Source organism: Bison bison, unplaced genomic scaffold (genome assembly GCF_000754665.1).
Source record: "Bison bison bison isolate TAMUID 2011002044 unplaced genomic scaffold, Bison_UMD1.0 scf7180017864093, whole genome shotgun sequence".
Taxonomy (NCBI): Eukaryota; Metazoa; Chordata; class Mammalia; order Artiodactyla; family Bovidae; genus Bison; species Bison bison.
The window spans coordinates 1915104-1928302 of NW_011494665.1; the positions used below are offsets into that span (position 1 = coordinate 1915104).

A 13199-nucleotide genomic window follows, 5' to 3' on the forward strand; every position below is an offset into this window, starting at 1 on the left:
AGGAGAAGGGGATGACAGAGGATGAGATGGCTGGATGCATCACTGACTCGATGGACGTGAGTCTCAGTGAACTCCAGGAGTTGGTGATGGACAGGGAGGCCTGGCATGCTGCTATTCATGGGGTTGCAAAGAGTCGGACACGACTGAGCGACTGAACTGAACTGAACTGAAGATGTTAGGTTGAAATCTAACTTACTTTTTCAAATGCTAAAGTGTTAGGCACTCAGTCATGTCTGACTCTTTGCAACCCCATGGATTGTAGCCCACCAGGCTCCTCTGTCTATGGGATTTCCCAGGCAAGAATACTGGAGTGAGTTCCCATGTCCTTCTCCAGGGGATTTTCCTGACTCAGGGATAGAACCCGAGGCTCCTGCTCTGCCGTCAGATTCTTTACCATCTGAGTCACCAGGGAGGCCCTTCAAAGGCTAAGCCTGTGGCAAGTGTTTTCCAAATAATTTATCTTTCCTCACTTGAGATGCCATTTCTATCATATGCTGAAATGGTATATGTTTGATCTTTTTTTTTCACTTTAAAAAAGATATTTAGTTTATTTTTGGCTGTTCTGGGTCTTCACTGTTGCACATGGGCTTTCTCTAGTTGAGGTGAGTGGGGGATACTCTTTACTGAGGTGCTTGGGCTTCTCACTGTGGCGGCCTATCTTGTTGTGGAGATCAAATTGGGTGTCCCTTGCACTGAGGTGGATTCTTAACCACTGGACCACAAGGGAAGCCCATTTCTTCACTTTTTATTTTGTTCCATTGATCTAGGTTGCTGTTATTTAGTCGTGTCTGACTCTTTTGTGACCCCATGGACTGTAGACCTCCAGGGTCCTCTGTCCATGGGATTTCCCAGGCAAGAATACTGGAATGGGTTGCCATTTCCTTCTCCAGAGGATCTTCTGGCCCAGGGATTGGACTTGTTTCTCCTGCATTGGCAGGTAGATCTTTGCCATTGAGACACCAGAGAAGCCCCTTGATTTAGGTAAGAAGATGTGCTACCTTAGTGGCAAAGTTAGGAGGCTCTATGGTCTGATTATCTGGGGCGTGCCCCAGTTTCTTCATTTGTGAAATGGAGATAATAATAGTACCTACTTCATAGGGTAGCTGTGAAGATTGAGTGAGATTGTGCATATAAAGTACTTATTAGAGTGCCTGGCACAGGGTAATCAATCAATGAATGTCAGCTGCTATGACGATACTATCTGCCCATTCCTGTACCAGTAACTGAGGAAGATGAAATTACTAAGCACAAAGTTTTGAGTCAGTTGCAACAGTCTGCTACTTACTACCTGCGTGACCTCAGGCAAGTTACTTACCTTTTACCTTCTCTGCTTTGGTTTCCTCATTCATCCCTGGGGATATATTAATAAAAGTACCTATTGCAGCCTGCTGTGAAAACCAAACATGCAATGTCAGATAGGACATGATACATAATAGCCCCTCAATGAATGTTTAATCTTCTGCTGGTTATTATTATGGCATTATAATTTATTAGCTGTTTTCATGTGTTGTAAGGCAAGCTCCTTCTCATTATCTTCCCCCTCCAAATTTTCTGGGGAGTGGCAATCTTTCAAGGCCAGATCTACTATGGGTGAACAAGATAGAATTTCTGGATCTGCAAGGCTGATGCCTGCCTCTTGAACTGTGTTGAAAGTCAGTGTGACTAGTGAGGTCATGAAACCAGTAGGATTTTGGGAAGAATGGAGAAGGGAGTTGCAGTGGGCCTTTGAAGCTCATATGGCAGGTTTCTGAAAATATTTTAATTTTGCCTTAATTTTTACTTTAACAAAGGAATTTGCATATTTTCAAAGGCCATCTAGTTCTATAAGATAGTCAGTGAAAAATAGCAGGGATTTCTGTGGTGGGCCAGAGGCTAAGACTACAATCTCATAATGCAGGGAGCCTGGGTTCAGTGCCTGGTCAGGGAACTAGATCCCACATGCCACAACTAAGACTCGGCACAGCCAAATAAATCAATGAATATCTTTTAAAAAATAAAGGAGAGAAAAACAACAGTCCCCTGCTCCATTTTCCTATCTCTATACATACACTTCTCCATAAACCGCTCTCAAGTTTCTAGGATGCTTTTCTTTTGTACTTCCCTCTGTATTTCTAAATAACACACTCATGCTATTATTTCTTTTTTTCTATTTTAGATATAATCAATCAATTGCCTGCCATGGAAAATGAGGATATAGTTCTCTCTAATCCTGATTCCTCATATACTCCCCTCCCCCACCCTCTCAATTTAAATATATTCCAAAATTTTAGTTAAATCAATGCTTGTGTTTACATTATTATGGCTGTGAAAATATTCTACACACTGAGTCACACACAAACACTCAGTGTTTGTACTAAGACTGTGAATCTGTAAAAACTGATTTTGTTAATTAACCTTGGGGACGTGGGGCTGAGAAACTCCATTCTCTAAAATCATACAGCCACAACTTTTCTATTTGAAATCAGAAAGTGAGAATGGGACATATCCGGCTCTTGCTGGAGGTTTAACCTGTGGTGATTACTTTGATACAGAGAAGCAGCCTCAATTTCCAACCTAGGTGCTAAGCTTCAGATATCGGGGTTTTGGACATATCATCCCACACTTATCTTAATTATGTAGTTATGTATTACATAATTATCTAAACTTATTTAACTTAACTTTGTAATTTCCAAGTGGGCCCACAGTTTACTTCTCAGTCCAGGCCATTGTTAACTCCTTCACTTACATCTGACTTGAACCTATCAAAATACTACTTCACTTAAATATCATCTGAACTCAACTGTTTCCCATATTCTGTAATGATTTGGCTTTTTCCTTTGTTTGATGAGTGGCTCCACAGTTCCTCTGGTTTGTGCTCTCTCTTGTAGCAGCAAGTGAATAAACCCAACTGTCCAATTACAGTTATGTTCTTAGTGGTCTTTATCAGACAGGCATTCTCTTTCTTTCCTTTTATAACTCTTTGTTTTCCCTGGAGTTGATAATTGCCTGACCTTTTCTTTTCTTTTTCTTAATATTTATTCATTTATTTGGCTTCACTGGGTCTTAGTTGCAGCAAATGGGCTCTAGTTTCCTGACCAGGGATCTATCCTGAGGCCCCCTGCCATGGGAGCACAGAGTCTTAGCCACTGGACTACCAGGGAACTCCATGCCTGACCTTTTGTTTTTTTTTTATTGTATAACTGGATCACTTTTTAAAAAAATTTATTTATTTTAGTTGGAGGCTAAATTACTTTACAATATTGTAGTGGCTTTTGCCATACATTGATATGAATCAGCCATGGGTTTACATGTGTTCCCCATCCTGAACCACCCGCCCACCTCCCTCCCCATCCCATTGCCCAGGGTCATCCCAGTGCACCAGCCCTGAGCACCCTGTCTCATGCATTGAACCTGGACTGGTGATCTGTTTCACGTATGATAATATACATGTTTCAATGCTGTTCTCTCAGATCATCTCACCCTCGCCTTCTCCCACAGAGTCCAAAAGACTGTTCTATACATCTGTGTCTCTTTTTCTGTCTCGCATATAGGGTTATCATTACCATCTTTCTAAATTCCATATATATGTGTTAATATACTGTATTTGTGTTTTTCTTTCTGGCTTACTTCACTCTGTATAATAGGCTCCAGTTTCATCCACCTCATTAGAACTGATTCAAATGTGTTCTTTTTAATGGCTGAGTAATACTCCATTGTGTACATGTACCACAGCTTTCTTATCCATTCGTCTGCTGATGGACATCTAGGTTGCTTCCATGTACTGGCTATTATAAACAGTGCTGTGATGAACATTGGGGTACATGTGTCTCTTTCAATTCTGGTTTCCTCAGTGTGTATGCCCAGCAGTGGGATTGCTGGGTCATATGGCAGTTCTATTTCCAGTTTTTTAAGGAATCTCCACACTGTTGTCCATAGTGGCTGAACTAGTTTGCATTCCCACCAACAGTGTAAGAGGGTTCCCTTTTCTCCACACCCTCTCCAGCATTTATTGCTTGTAGACTTTTGGATCGCAGCCATTCTGACCAGGGTGAGATAGTACCTCATTGTGGTTTTGATTTGCATTTCTCTGATAATGAGTGATGTTTTCTTTTACTTGGTTTTCTATATACCTGCCATGAATTCATCCCTCAGATTCTGAAAGCTGTATACACACCTTCTCTTAATACTCTAAACACACCAGGTGATTGCTCTGTCCCCACAAGTGTTTTCCCTTAAAGACACCTTCCTGAAGCACTTCGTCCTCTGGCTCCAAGTCCTACTGGTTGCTCCTTTGACTTTCTCTTTTAAAGTATGACAACCCTGTTCTAACACCTATCTCAGAACACCACGTTCAGTTGTCAATGCATCTGTTTTCTTAATTCCTGCTTTCTTCCTACCACCAGAGAAGGGGCCGTGTCTTGACATCTCTATTTCTCCAAAGCCTAACGTGACGCTCGAGAAACGTTCCACTGAATGAATGAATAAAAAGCGTAAATAAGTGAATGAATGAATGAGTGGAATTTTTGAGCAAGAGAAGTGAGTTTGCTGCTGCTGCTAAGTCACTTCAGTCGTGTCCGACTCTGTGCGACCCATAGATGGCAGCCCACCAGGCTCCCCCGTCCCTGGGATTCTCCAGGCAAGAACACTGGAGTGGGTTGCCATTTCCTTCTCCAATGCATGGAAGTGAAAAGTGAAAGTGAAGTCGGTGAGCCGGGTCCGACTCTTCGCGACCCCACGGACTGCAGCCTACCAGGCTCCTTCATCCATGGGATTTTCCAGGCAAGAGTACTGAAGTGAGTCTGCTGCTGCTGCTAAGTCACTTCAGTCGTGTCCGACTCTTAGCGACCCCATGGACTGCAGCCTACTAGGCTCCTCCATCCATGGGATTTTCCAGGCAAGAGTACTGGAGTGGGGTGCCATTGCCTTCTCCGAAGTGAGTTTAAGAGGAACGATATTACATCCCCACCTTGTTGCAAGACTTAAGGGTGTCTTTAGGTTGTCTACAAGCCCCACGCCAGCTTTGAGCGGGGTCTCAAGGGAGAGAAGCAGCACTGAAAGATCTTCCGGCCCAGGCTGCACCTGCAGCAGCAGAGCCTGCTGAGTGCAGCTTAGGTCAAGACCGTGGCCGGGCACCCCTCAAGGACTACAACTCCCAGAAGACAGCGCGGCGGCGGAGCGCGAGCCGCGGAGGATTCCGGAAGCTGACGTCGGCGCTGTGTGGAGCCGGGAAGACGCCGGGCGGCTAGGTAAGTGTAGGTGGAGGGCCGATTAGGGAGGGCGGGAGCGATGGGGCAGTGGCCCTGAGGTTAGGTGGTATGGAAGGTGGGTGAGGGAGAAGGACAGGGAGTGGTCTCGGATGAAGAGCAGGTCGCGGGGTGTCAGGGACCTCGAGCTCTGCTTCCTCTTCCCACAGTGTCCATGACGAAATTAGCGCAGTGGCTGTGGGCGCTGGCGCTCCTGGGCTCCACCTGGGCGGCCCTGACCATGGGAGCCCTGGGCCTGGAGCTGCCTTCGTCTTGCCGGGAGGTCCTGTGGCCACTGCCCGCCTACTTGCTGGTATCTGCCGGCTGCTATGCCCTGGGCACCGTGGGCTACCGCGTCGCTACTTTTCACGACTGCGAGGACGCCGCCCGCGAGCTGCAGAGTCAGATCCAAGAGGCCAGAGCCGACTTGACCCGCAGGGGACTTCGCTTCTGACACCCTAAGTCTGATTCCCTCCCGGACAGCCTATTCTCCCATTCCCCATTAAAGGGCCAGTTTATTTTCTAAGCTTGTTTGGTTTGAGTATGGATGCTGGGAACAGATGTGTACTAATGTTGAGAGGCTCCTTGAGGCTCTCTCGGCCTTTATCTTTTGTATTTTGCTGGTGCTTCTTCCTTTTTGCTATGAAGGAGGCACAGACCCCCTTTCTCAAGATCTCTCAGAATGGAAAAGTCATTTCACTTTCCTGGTCTTTTTAGCCCTGTTAGGAGAGATCTGTTGAAGTCTGTTCTTCATAACACCCAAGCCTAACCCTACTAGTCCAAGAGCAACTGTGAATCAGACAGGTGCTCTACCCTTTACCAAACTAGGTGGATTGATTATCCCTGAATATAGAAGGAGCCTTGATGGGCAGGGGTAGGGAACAGTTTATTTTAAGGCACATTCTAAAGATTTCCCCCCCACCTCCAAAAGTAAAAAATAAAATCTTGAAAAAAAAAAAAAAAGTGAATTCATCTCCCAGGTTCCATCCAATCTTCTAACTAAAGCTCTTTCTTTAGTCCCCGGATTCTCAAAGCATTCTCTTTTCCTTTACCACAAACCGCTGCCCCTGTGGAGCTAACCAGCAGGAGCGGCTGAAACAAGGAAGTTTCTTTGGTAATAGGTTGGTATTATAGGTGCCCAGTGGTCAGGTGAACTCCCTCAGGTTTGTAGAAGCTGATAGTTCCTGTCTCGTTCCTGGGGAGTACTTCCAAAAAAGCCAGAAGCGAATGAAGCTGGTGAGAATTCCTGGAAGGTTGGGCACCTGAAATCACAAGGGCTGCTGTGAGGAGAGGAGCTGCTTCTCCACCTCATACACACCTGTCACCCTGCCCTTGTTCTGCTTACCACAATGTAGGGATCTCTTAGTCGAAACCCATAGAGTGTCCAGGAGGCAGAGGTGAGGAGGGTGGCAATGGTGAGTGAAAAGGAGAGACGCTGGGTTGATTTAGTACGAATGACCTTGGCCTAGGGGAAAGGATGAAAGATACTCCTAACCAGGCACATGGTAAATCTCCCACTTTGCCCAGAATTTCCTCAAAAAAAAAAAGGTCAAACAGCCCCCATGATCTTCTGTTACCCAACCTTTCCCTCCTGTCTCCCACTCACCCAGCCCCACTGCCCTTTCTCCTTCCAGGATTTGGGTCTTCCCTTCCTCTAGACTGAAAGCAACAGTCTCTGTCTGTGGGAGATTTATCTCCCTTACCTCCCCGGACACCCCCACTCACCAAGTCAGCTAGTGGTGAGAGGTACATACTGATGGTGAAGACACTGCAGAAGAGGCCCAGGTGCTGAAGCCGCATCTCAGGGTCGGGCACCAGGAGCCAAAAGTAGGCAAAACCCAGGACAAGGACCCCCAGCAGGGTTGTAGTCTGAAGGAGCACGGCACGCTACAGAAGAGAGAGTAGCCGTACTTCTGGATGTGCCGGGAGCCCTCTGACTCTGCTGCTGGAATTAATTCATCCTGCCCTCACCCATGCTCCTGGGGAGCCAGCCTTTGCCTAAGCCTCCAGTATGGCACTTGCCACAGCCTCTTTCCCACAAGTGACTTCAGAACGGGTCTGATCTACCCAAACCCTGGAGGTTTCTAAGAGAGGGAAAGTTATCTTTTTGGGGGTGAGCTTGCTACAGAGTAGGAGCTTAATGCTTGTGTGAATGGGGAAGCAGAGCTAATCATCTCACTCACAGCCACTGGCACTGACTTTGAAGGAACTGTGGAGACAAAAATCTCTTTTCACTCTGTTGGGCAGCAAGGCACTTTCAGGCTTGGCAGAGCTATCAGCTTTGCCAGAATGGGGACAATATGTGAATCTCAGAAGGCTGACTTTATGGCGGAAGGAGGACTGCAAGGCTGAAGGGGTCTTCCGGGAAAAGGTGGCACTGCCAGCCTGTTATAGTCTTCTAGGAAAAACAGTGTTTGCCTTGCCAGCAAGGCAGGGCAGGGCGTGCAGCAGAGGAAGGGCCTCTACCTTCCGATGGCAGTAGTGCAGATACACCAAGATATACAGAGTCTGAAGCACAGCACCCACGGCGTTGACGATGATTAGCGTCCAGTTTCCCTTCAAGGCCCCATAACTCAGCCAGCTCAGGTTGCTGCAGGGTGCAGGGGAGGGACATTGTCCCGCGGGGTTGAGTGTGAACGGGGGCGGCGGCGGGGGGGGGGTACCCAAGGGGGCTCGTCCACATTCCTCTTCACCCCTCCCCAGCCTCCCTCAGATAGCCTTTACCCCCCAGCAGGCATCGCCCCCTCTCACTTGACATCCGTGGTGAGAAAGGGCAGGAACTGGACACTGTCCACGCTCCGGGTCATCCGCATGTGCTTGAGGTCCGAGCTGTAACGGGGCCCCGAAGGCAGGGGGGGAGAGGTGGAAAGGGAGAGCCAGGCTGCTGGGGAGTCGAAATCCCCGATGCCTGTCATCCTTTCCAGACAACCGCAGATCCCCAGCCCTACCCTCAACTCCCTGGCCTTCTCTCTCAGGTCAAATGACCAGCCTTGCCCTTGTACCCCGTTCCCCTCGACCCGATTCCACTTTGATCCTAGGTTCCAGATGTAACCTGACAGAGCGGCCACGTCTCTGTCCCCTCTCTCTCCTTTCCTGACTTCCTGGTCCTGCCCCAGCCCAGCCCGTCCGCTCTCTCACAGGCCGGTGGAGAACATGCCGAGGGTGAAGAGCACGCAAGCTCCAGAAAGAAGCGAGTCGGCCAATCCGCCCGCCTCCATCCCTCCCCGAGTCGCAGATCCCGCTCTCCGCGCCCAGGGCCAGCTAGCAGGATCCGGAGCCCCCGACGCCGGAGCCCCGCCCCTTCGCGCCCCTGGCTCCGCCCCTGCGCGCTCGGCGGTCCCCCCGGAAACTGAACCGGAACCTGGCCCACCCCTAGAACGTCAAGCACGAGCTCAGGCCCCGCCTCTCCGAGGGCTTGTCCCGACCCTGCGCAGCGTTTAGGGTCTTCACGTTGCCGTTTTCCGTAAGGCCCTCTTCCTAAGGCTCCCTGGGTTTGTCCCGGCATCAGCCGCTCCACACTCTCTGCTTACTCCTTGGATCACCTAGACCCCCAGCTTCAACTTTTTCCCCCTGGCCCGCGAGCCTACGTGGTAGAACTCGAAACAAAAGCTTGCTAGGCAGACTTCAACATGCTTCCGATGCAGGACCCCAGCTCACAGCTTCAAGTTGGCCAGAGTTTGGGAGATTTTCCCCCGTTTGCTGAAGCCTGTTTCCGGTTTCTTCCCTAAATAACTGGAACTGCCAGGAATCACCGAGTCTTTGTGAAATGCCCTCCCCCTGCAGCCAACACTGCCAACTTTCTGTGACTTGGCGAATCCACTGGCCAAATGTATCACTGAGCCCCCCCGCCCGCCTCTCGCCAGTCCAACCAGCTTGCTGCTGGGAACTTTCCCTCCCAGCCTCCCACACGTCTTTGCTGGTGGGGCTGTGAGGCGGGCCGCATGCCTCAGCTGGCGTTCCAAGCGGCTGCCTTGACTCACCCAACAGCGTGAGTACCTGAAGAGTAAGTATGCCGAAGCCCAGCGCTGAGAGGGTGGGAGTGGGGCAGCGGTTGGACAGAAGGAACTTCCAGAGTGGGGTGCAGCCTGGAACTGCTGTAGGGAGCACTCCTGACCTGGACAAACCTCAGAGGAGGAAAACACCCACCCTTATGGGCTGGTGAAACGCATTATTTCTGGAGAGAGGAAAAAAACTTCAAACCCTCTTGCTACTGATACAGTGCAGAGCCTGGCAAGTAGCAGGACTCAATGGTCATAAATTAGGAAGGAGGGGCAGAAAATCATGTCCAAAAAAACAAACACATTCCTTTATTTTGAGACAAAGAACACTGTATAAAAAAACTCCAGTTGTAGAAATCAGCATAGACACACATCAAGTTCATATACATTCCGTACTTGTGGGCCCTGCCCTTCAGGCTACAGACTAGGCATAGACTCTGCACGTGGGCACTGCCCTTACAGTTACACTTTTTTTTTTTTTTTTACAGTTACACTCTTAAGAACAGGTTGGCACAGCCCCCCTGCTGGTGCAGCTCTGCGGAGTGACGTCCCAGGATGAGAGAGGATGCAGTGTCTGACTACAGACCTCCCTGTGGCAGCTCCACAGAGGCAAGTCCTGGGGGAGATGCTGGGTCAACCCAAGCAAGCATGCTGCTTCTGTCCCTGGCTCCCAAGCAGGAAACTGTCTCTTGCTCTTCCTTCAGAGCCATCCTGGCTCTCCATGGGAGGGGCATCTTTGCCAAGCTCAGTGTCCATCTTGTGACCCCCAAGCCCCTTCCAGTTCGGCTCCCACGGTGCCCTTAGGAGGCCATGTCTGTCCAGCTTGTTTCTTTGGCTTAAGGGCAGGAATGGCAGAGAGAAGACTGTCTCCACTTCTTTGTCCATCCCTCTGACGCGGACGTGGGAATGGCACTGTCAGGCTCTCTGACCTCCTTAGGGTTGAAACCCTAAATATCGACCCGTTTTGCGGCTGCTGGGGGGCAGCTTGAGCATGTGGTGGGAGTGGTTCCCAGGACTGGGGCCTTGGGAGGGGCCCCAGGTAGGTGAGGGAGGCCCGCCTGCCTCCTCAGCCTGGTTCCAGTCTTTACAATAGATGTGGTGCACACCCTCACGGGATTTGCAGCAGCAGGAATGGCAGGAGCAGCACAGCCCAGGCTAGTGGGAAGAGGCGAGGAGCGGCGCTGTGCCCGATGCTATGCAGAACCTGCACCTCCGGGTCATCTGCAAGACGAGAGAGCAAAGGCCTCCCAGGTGAGTGGCCCTACTGCTGGCACTGGCCCACAGTCCAGCGAGGTTCCCTCTGCCCCTGCCTGGCACAGGAGTCACTTTTTATACCCAGCCTCTTCAAGCAGACCCCGTTTTGTGCCCCAGGCCCAATTTGCTCCAGCCACCTACCTGCTGGAAGTCTCTTCTCTTGTGAATTGGGATGAGCCTGAGGGCTGTGAGCTGAAAGATAAGGGTGGTCATAGGTCAGGTAACTTGGTACACACAGGAAGCAAAGGAGTGGGAGTGCTGGCTGGACTGCGCAATGGGATTTCCCAACCATCCTAGATCTCTCGACCTGGCCCATGACAGGATGGAGAAAGAAGGCCCACAGGACCCTGACACTCACTGATTTTGCCAGCGATCATCACCTTCAGCCTCAAGCAACGGTCTTCCTGGTGGTGGATGGGCTTGGCTACAAAATAAATCCAGAGAGTTTTAAGGAAGGGAAACTTTGTTGGAAGAAAATATAAGCACAAATGCCTCTGGCCCTGCTTTCTCTTGGTCCCTACTCATTTTAATCCCTCTCCTCACTCTGATCTTTGATTCTCACCTTCCCCACTTCCCCAGAAAGTTTTTGCCCACTTTCTGCCCCAAGTTCAATCCAAATTCCCATTCTTGGGAATAACTCTTGACTTTCGAAGTGATGATATAAAGAACATAGACACTGTCCCTTCCCCACAGTCCGTTCTCCACTCCTCCTAGCCTGAAGTGGGGGTGACCGGAACAATATGCTCCACTTCCCCAGCCACCATGTCCTTGCTCTCCCTAAGCCCCCGATAGGGTGAGGCCTGGATCCATTCTACACAAAGTTGATCTTACAGTTCCTAAAATCTGCCCTCAGGATAAAGTTCTTAGCACTTCTTGGGTCCCCATGCCCTAACCTGTGTACTTCTCCAGGCTCCTGTCTCCCCACTTCCAAGTGTCCCTCCTGCTCCAGTCAGTCTGAACCATTTGGAGTTCCCTGAGGATGTCATGCTGTCTTTGTACATGACCTCTTGTCTGCAGCTCCTCTGCTTGCCCTAAGCTCTTGGGTCATCTTCCCCAGGAAGCCTTCTATGAGGTGCACCCTCCTCCCCTAGACTGGCAGGTGTTCAAGTCATTTTCTCAGGGCCCCTGAGCTCATAGCTACCATATCGCCCTGTTCTAATGGTATTAATAGATGTATGTCCCTTTCTAGATTCTGGAGGACAGAGACCCTGCAGTGTTTTATTTATCTCTGTGACTATAGTGCCAAGCAGAGTGCCCAGGACACAGTAGCTCACTCTGCATTTGTAATGGGAATGAAGAAAAATTGAATTCAGGATTGGAAGGGGCTGTCTGCTGCTTGCCCCCCCACTAAGCATGTACTGAAGCGTGTACGTCATGTCAGGTGTGTCCCCGAGTACGTGGACCTGTGTGCATGCCTCCCGGGCACTCACAGATGTAGTAGTAGCTGTGTCCCTCTTTGAAATCCTTGCTGAGGGTAAACCCTGTGAAGCGGTGGAACTTCTCAGACAGCTTCTCCGGGCCATGCTTGGCTTTGGGACTCTTGCAGAACCAGCGGGCATGGTCCTTGGGTTGGGGTTGGCACAGCTGGTACTGCTCGTGCTCCACCAGGTACAGTGTGTACTGCTCCATGGCCGCATCTGGCACAGAGTTATCCTCGTAATGAGGACAGATGATGTCCAGGTAGTCATCTATCCGCACATGTACTGTGTAGTCCTCATTCCAAAACCTGGGCATGCGCAAAGGTGGAGAGAGTGGGCGGTCACTCAGAAGCCAGGCCAGAGCCTTTGAGCTTCCGAATACTTACATGACCCCTCACATTTCACACTGGACCCTACCCCAAAGATTTCTTAAAAAGTCTCAACTCCTAGTATTTACTGATCTTGATCTCTGATATATCTTTCCACTATCTCCAAACATTCCCCCCACCATCATTGTCTGCCACTAATCCTCTAAATAGCATCCACTTGGTATCTTTCAGGTACCAAAGCACTTCCCATAACCTCCCTGATATTTACCCAAGGATGGGCTTCTAAATATTTCCTCAGCAATATTTCTCCAACTCTGTTCTTCCACTTGTTCCTTTAAATGCTGTTAGGCTTCAATCTGAGACCCTACTGGCCCATTCAGTAATCAAAATCCACGTAATCTTTTCTCTTTCCCATGCTAGTGCTTGGCACCCAACGATCTGTTCTCACTTTTCTTACTCCTCTCATTTTCCCCTTGACCCACTGACTGTATCTCGTATTGTTCAACTTAACTTTTCTCCCAATACCCAGGACATCCGCGCCCACAGATAATGCCCAGTCCTTTTAAGTTAAACTGCTTTCATCAATTCTTCCAGTCCCCTCAAATCCCCCCTTCTCAAATCAGTGCTCAGCTCTCTTGGTCCACTTCTCTCAAAGCACCCCAAAACCTCTCTAGTCCTTTTGTCTCCAAAAGCCATACATTCACCTCCTGTGAAATGAGCTTTAGAGAAGGCCCTCCTTCTTGCCAAGGTGGAGCCAGCTCCCCTCCCCCAGCCCATTCCCCCCAGGGTCCACAGGCTCCAGCCTGACTGCCCACAGGCCCCTCCCCCACCCAGCTCTAGACACCTGGCTCCAGTCTGGGTGGGGTCCTGGGGGAAAAGGGCCTCCCCACCTCCTGCTTCCAAGCCGGTCAGCTTCTCCGAATCCCCCCAAACACTGCCAGCTAGAGACTCAGCAGAGTTGGCTGCCAACTTGCTTCA

The 13199-nt window shown here is 49.7% G+C and overlaps 3 protein-coding genes across 3 annotated transcripts in view; 1 reads left to right on the forward strand and 2 right to left on the reverse strand.

Moving 5' to 3' along the window:
- The first annotated feature begins 5167 nt into the window (after nt 1–5167).
- On the forward strand, nt 5168–5748 carry DPM3 (dolichyl-phosphate mannosyltransferase polypeptide 3). The gene is made up of 2 exons (XM_010838301.1): nt 5168–5225; nt 5393–5748. The coding sequence occupies exon 2, from the start codon at nt 5398–5400 to the stop codon at nt 5674–5676; it is 279 nt and encodes a 92-aa protein (XP_010836603.1). The 5' UTR covers nt 5168–5225; nt 5393–5397; the 3' UTR covers nt 5677–5748.
- Nucleotides 5749–6087: 339 nt separating this feature from the next.
- SLC50A1 (solute carrier family 50 (sugar efflux transporter), member 1) lies at nt 6088–8803 on the reverse strand. Its single transcript, XM_010838302.1, is given in 7 exon segments — nt 6088–6423; nt 6425–6484; nt 6568–6687; nt 6948–7109; nt 7689–7812; nt 7974–8051; nt 8361–8803. Coding segments are annotated over 7 exon segments (666 nt in total). The 5' UTR covers nt 8441–8803; the 3' UTR covers nt 6088–6381.
- Nucleotides 8804–9501: 698 nt separating this feature from the next.
- Nucleotides 9502–13199, reverse strand: part of EFNA1 (ephrin-A1) — a 6903-nt gene continuing 3205 nt past the window's right edge. Inside the window, exons 2-5 of the mRNA XM_010838303.1 lie at nt 11905–12200; nt 10833–10898; nt 10616–10666; nt 9502–10441 (exon numbers count right to left, since the gene is read on the reverse strand). Coding sequence (XP_010836605.1) covers nt 10329–10441; nt 10616–10666; nt 10833–10898; nt 11905–12200 — 526 coding nt within the window. The 3' untranslated portion in view covers nt 9502–10328. The remainder of the gene's footprint in view (nt 10442–10615; nt 10667–10832; nt 10899–11904; nt 12201–13199) is intronic.

Excerpts from the sequence above, each read along its gene's own strand:
- DPM3 (XM_010838301.1), top strand. The coding sequence starts at position 5,398 with ATGACGAAATTAGCGCAGTGGCTGTGGGCGCTGGCGCTCCTGGGCTCC.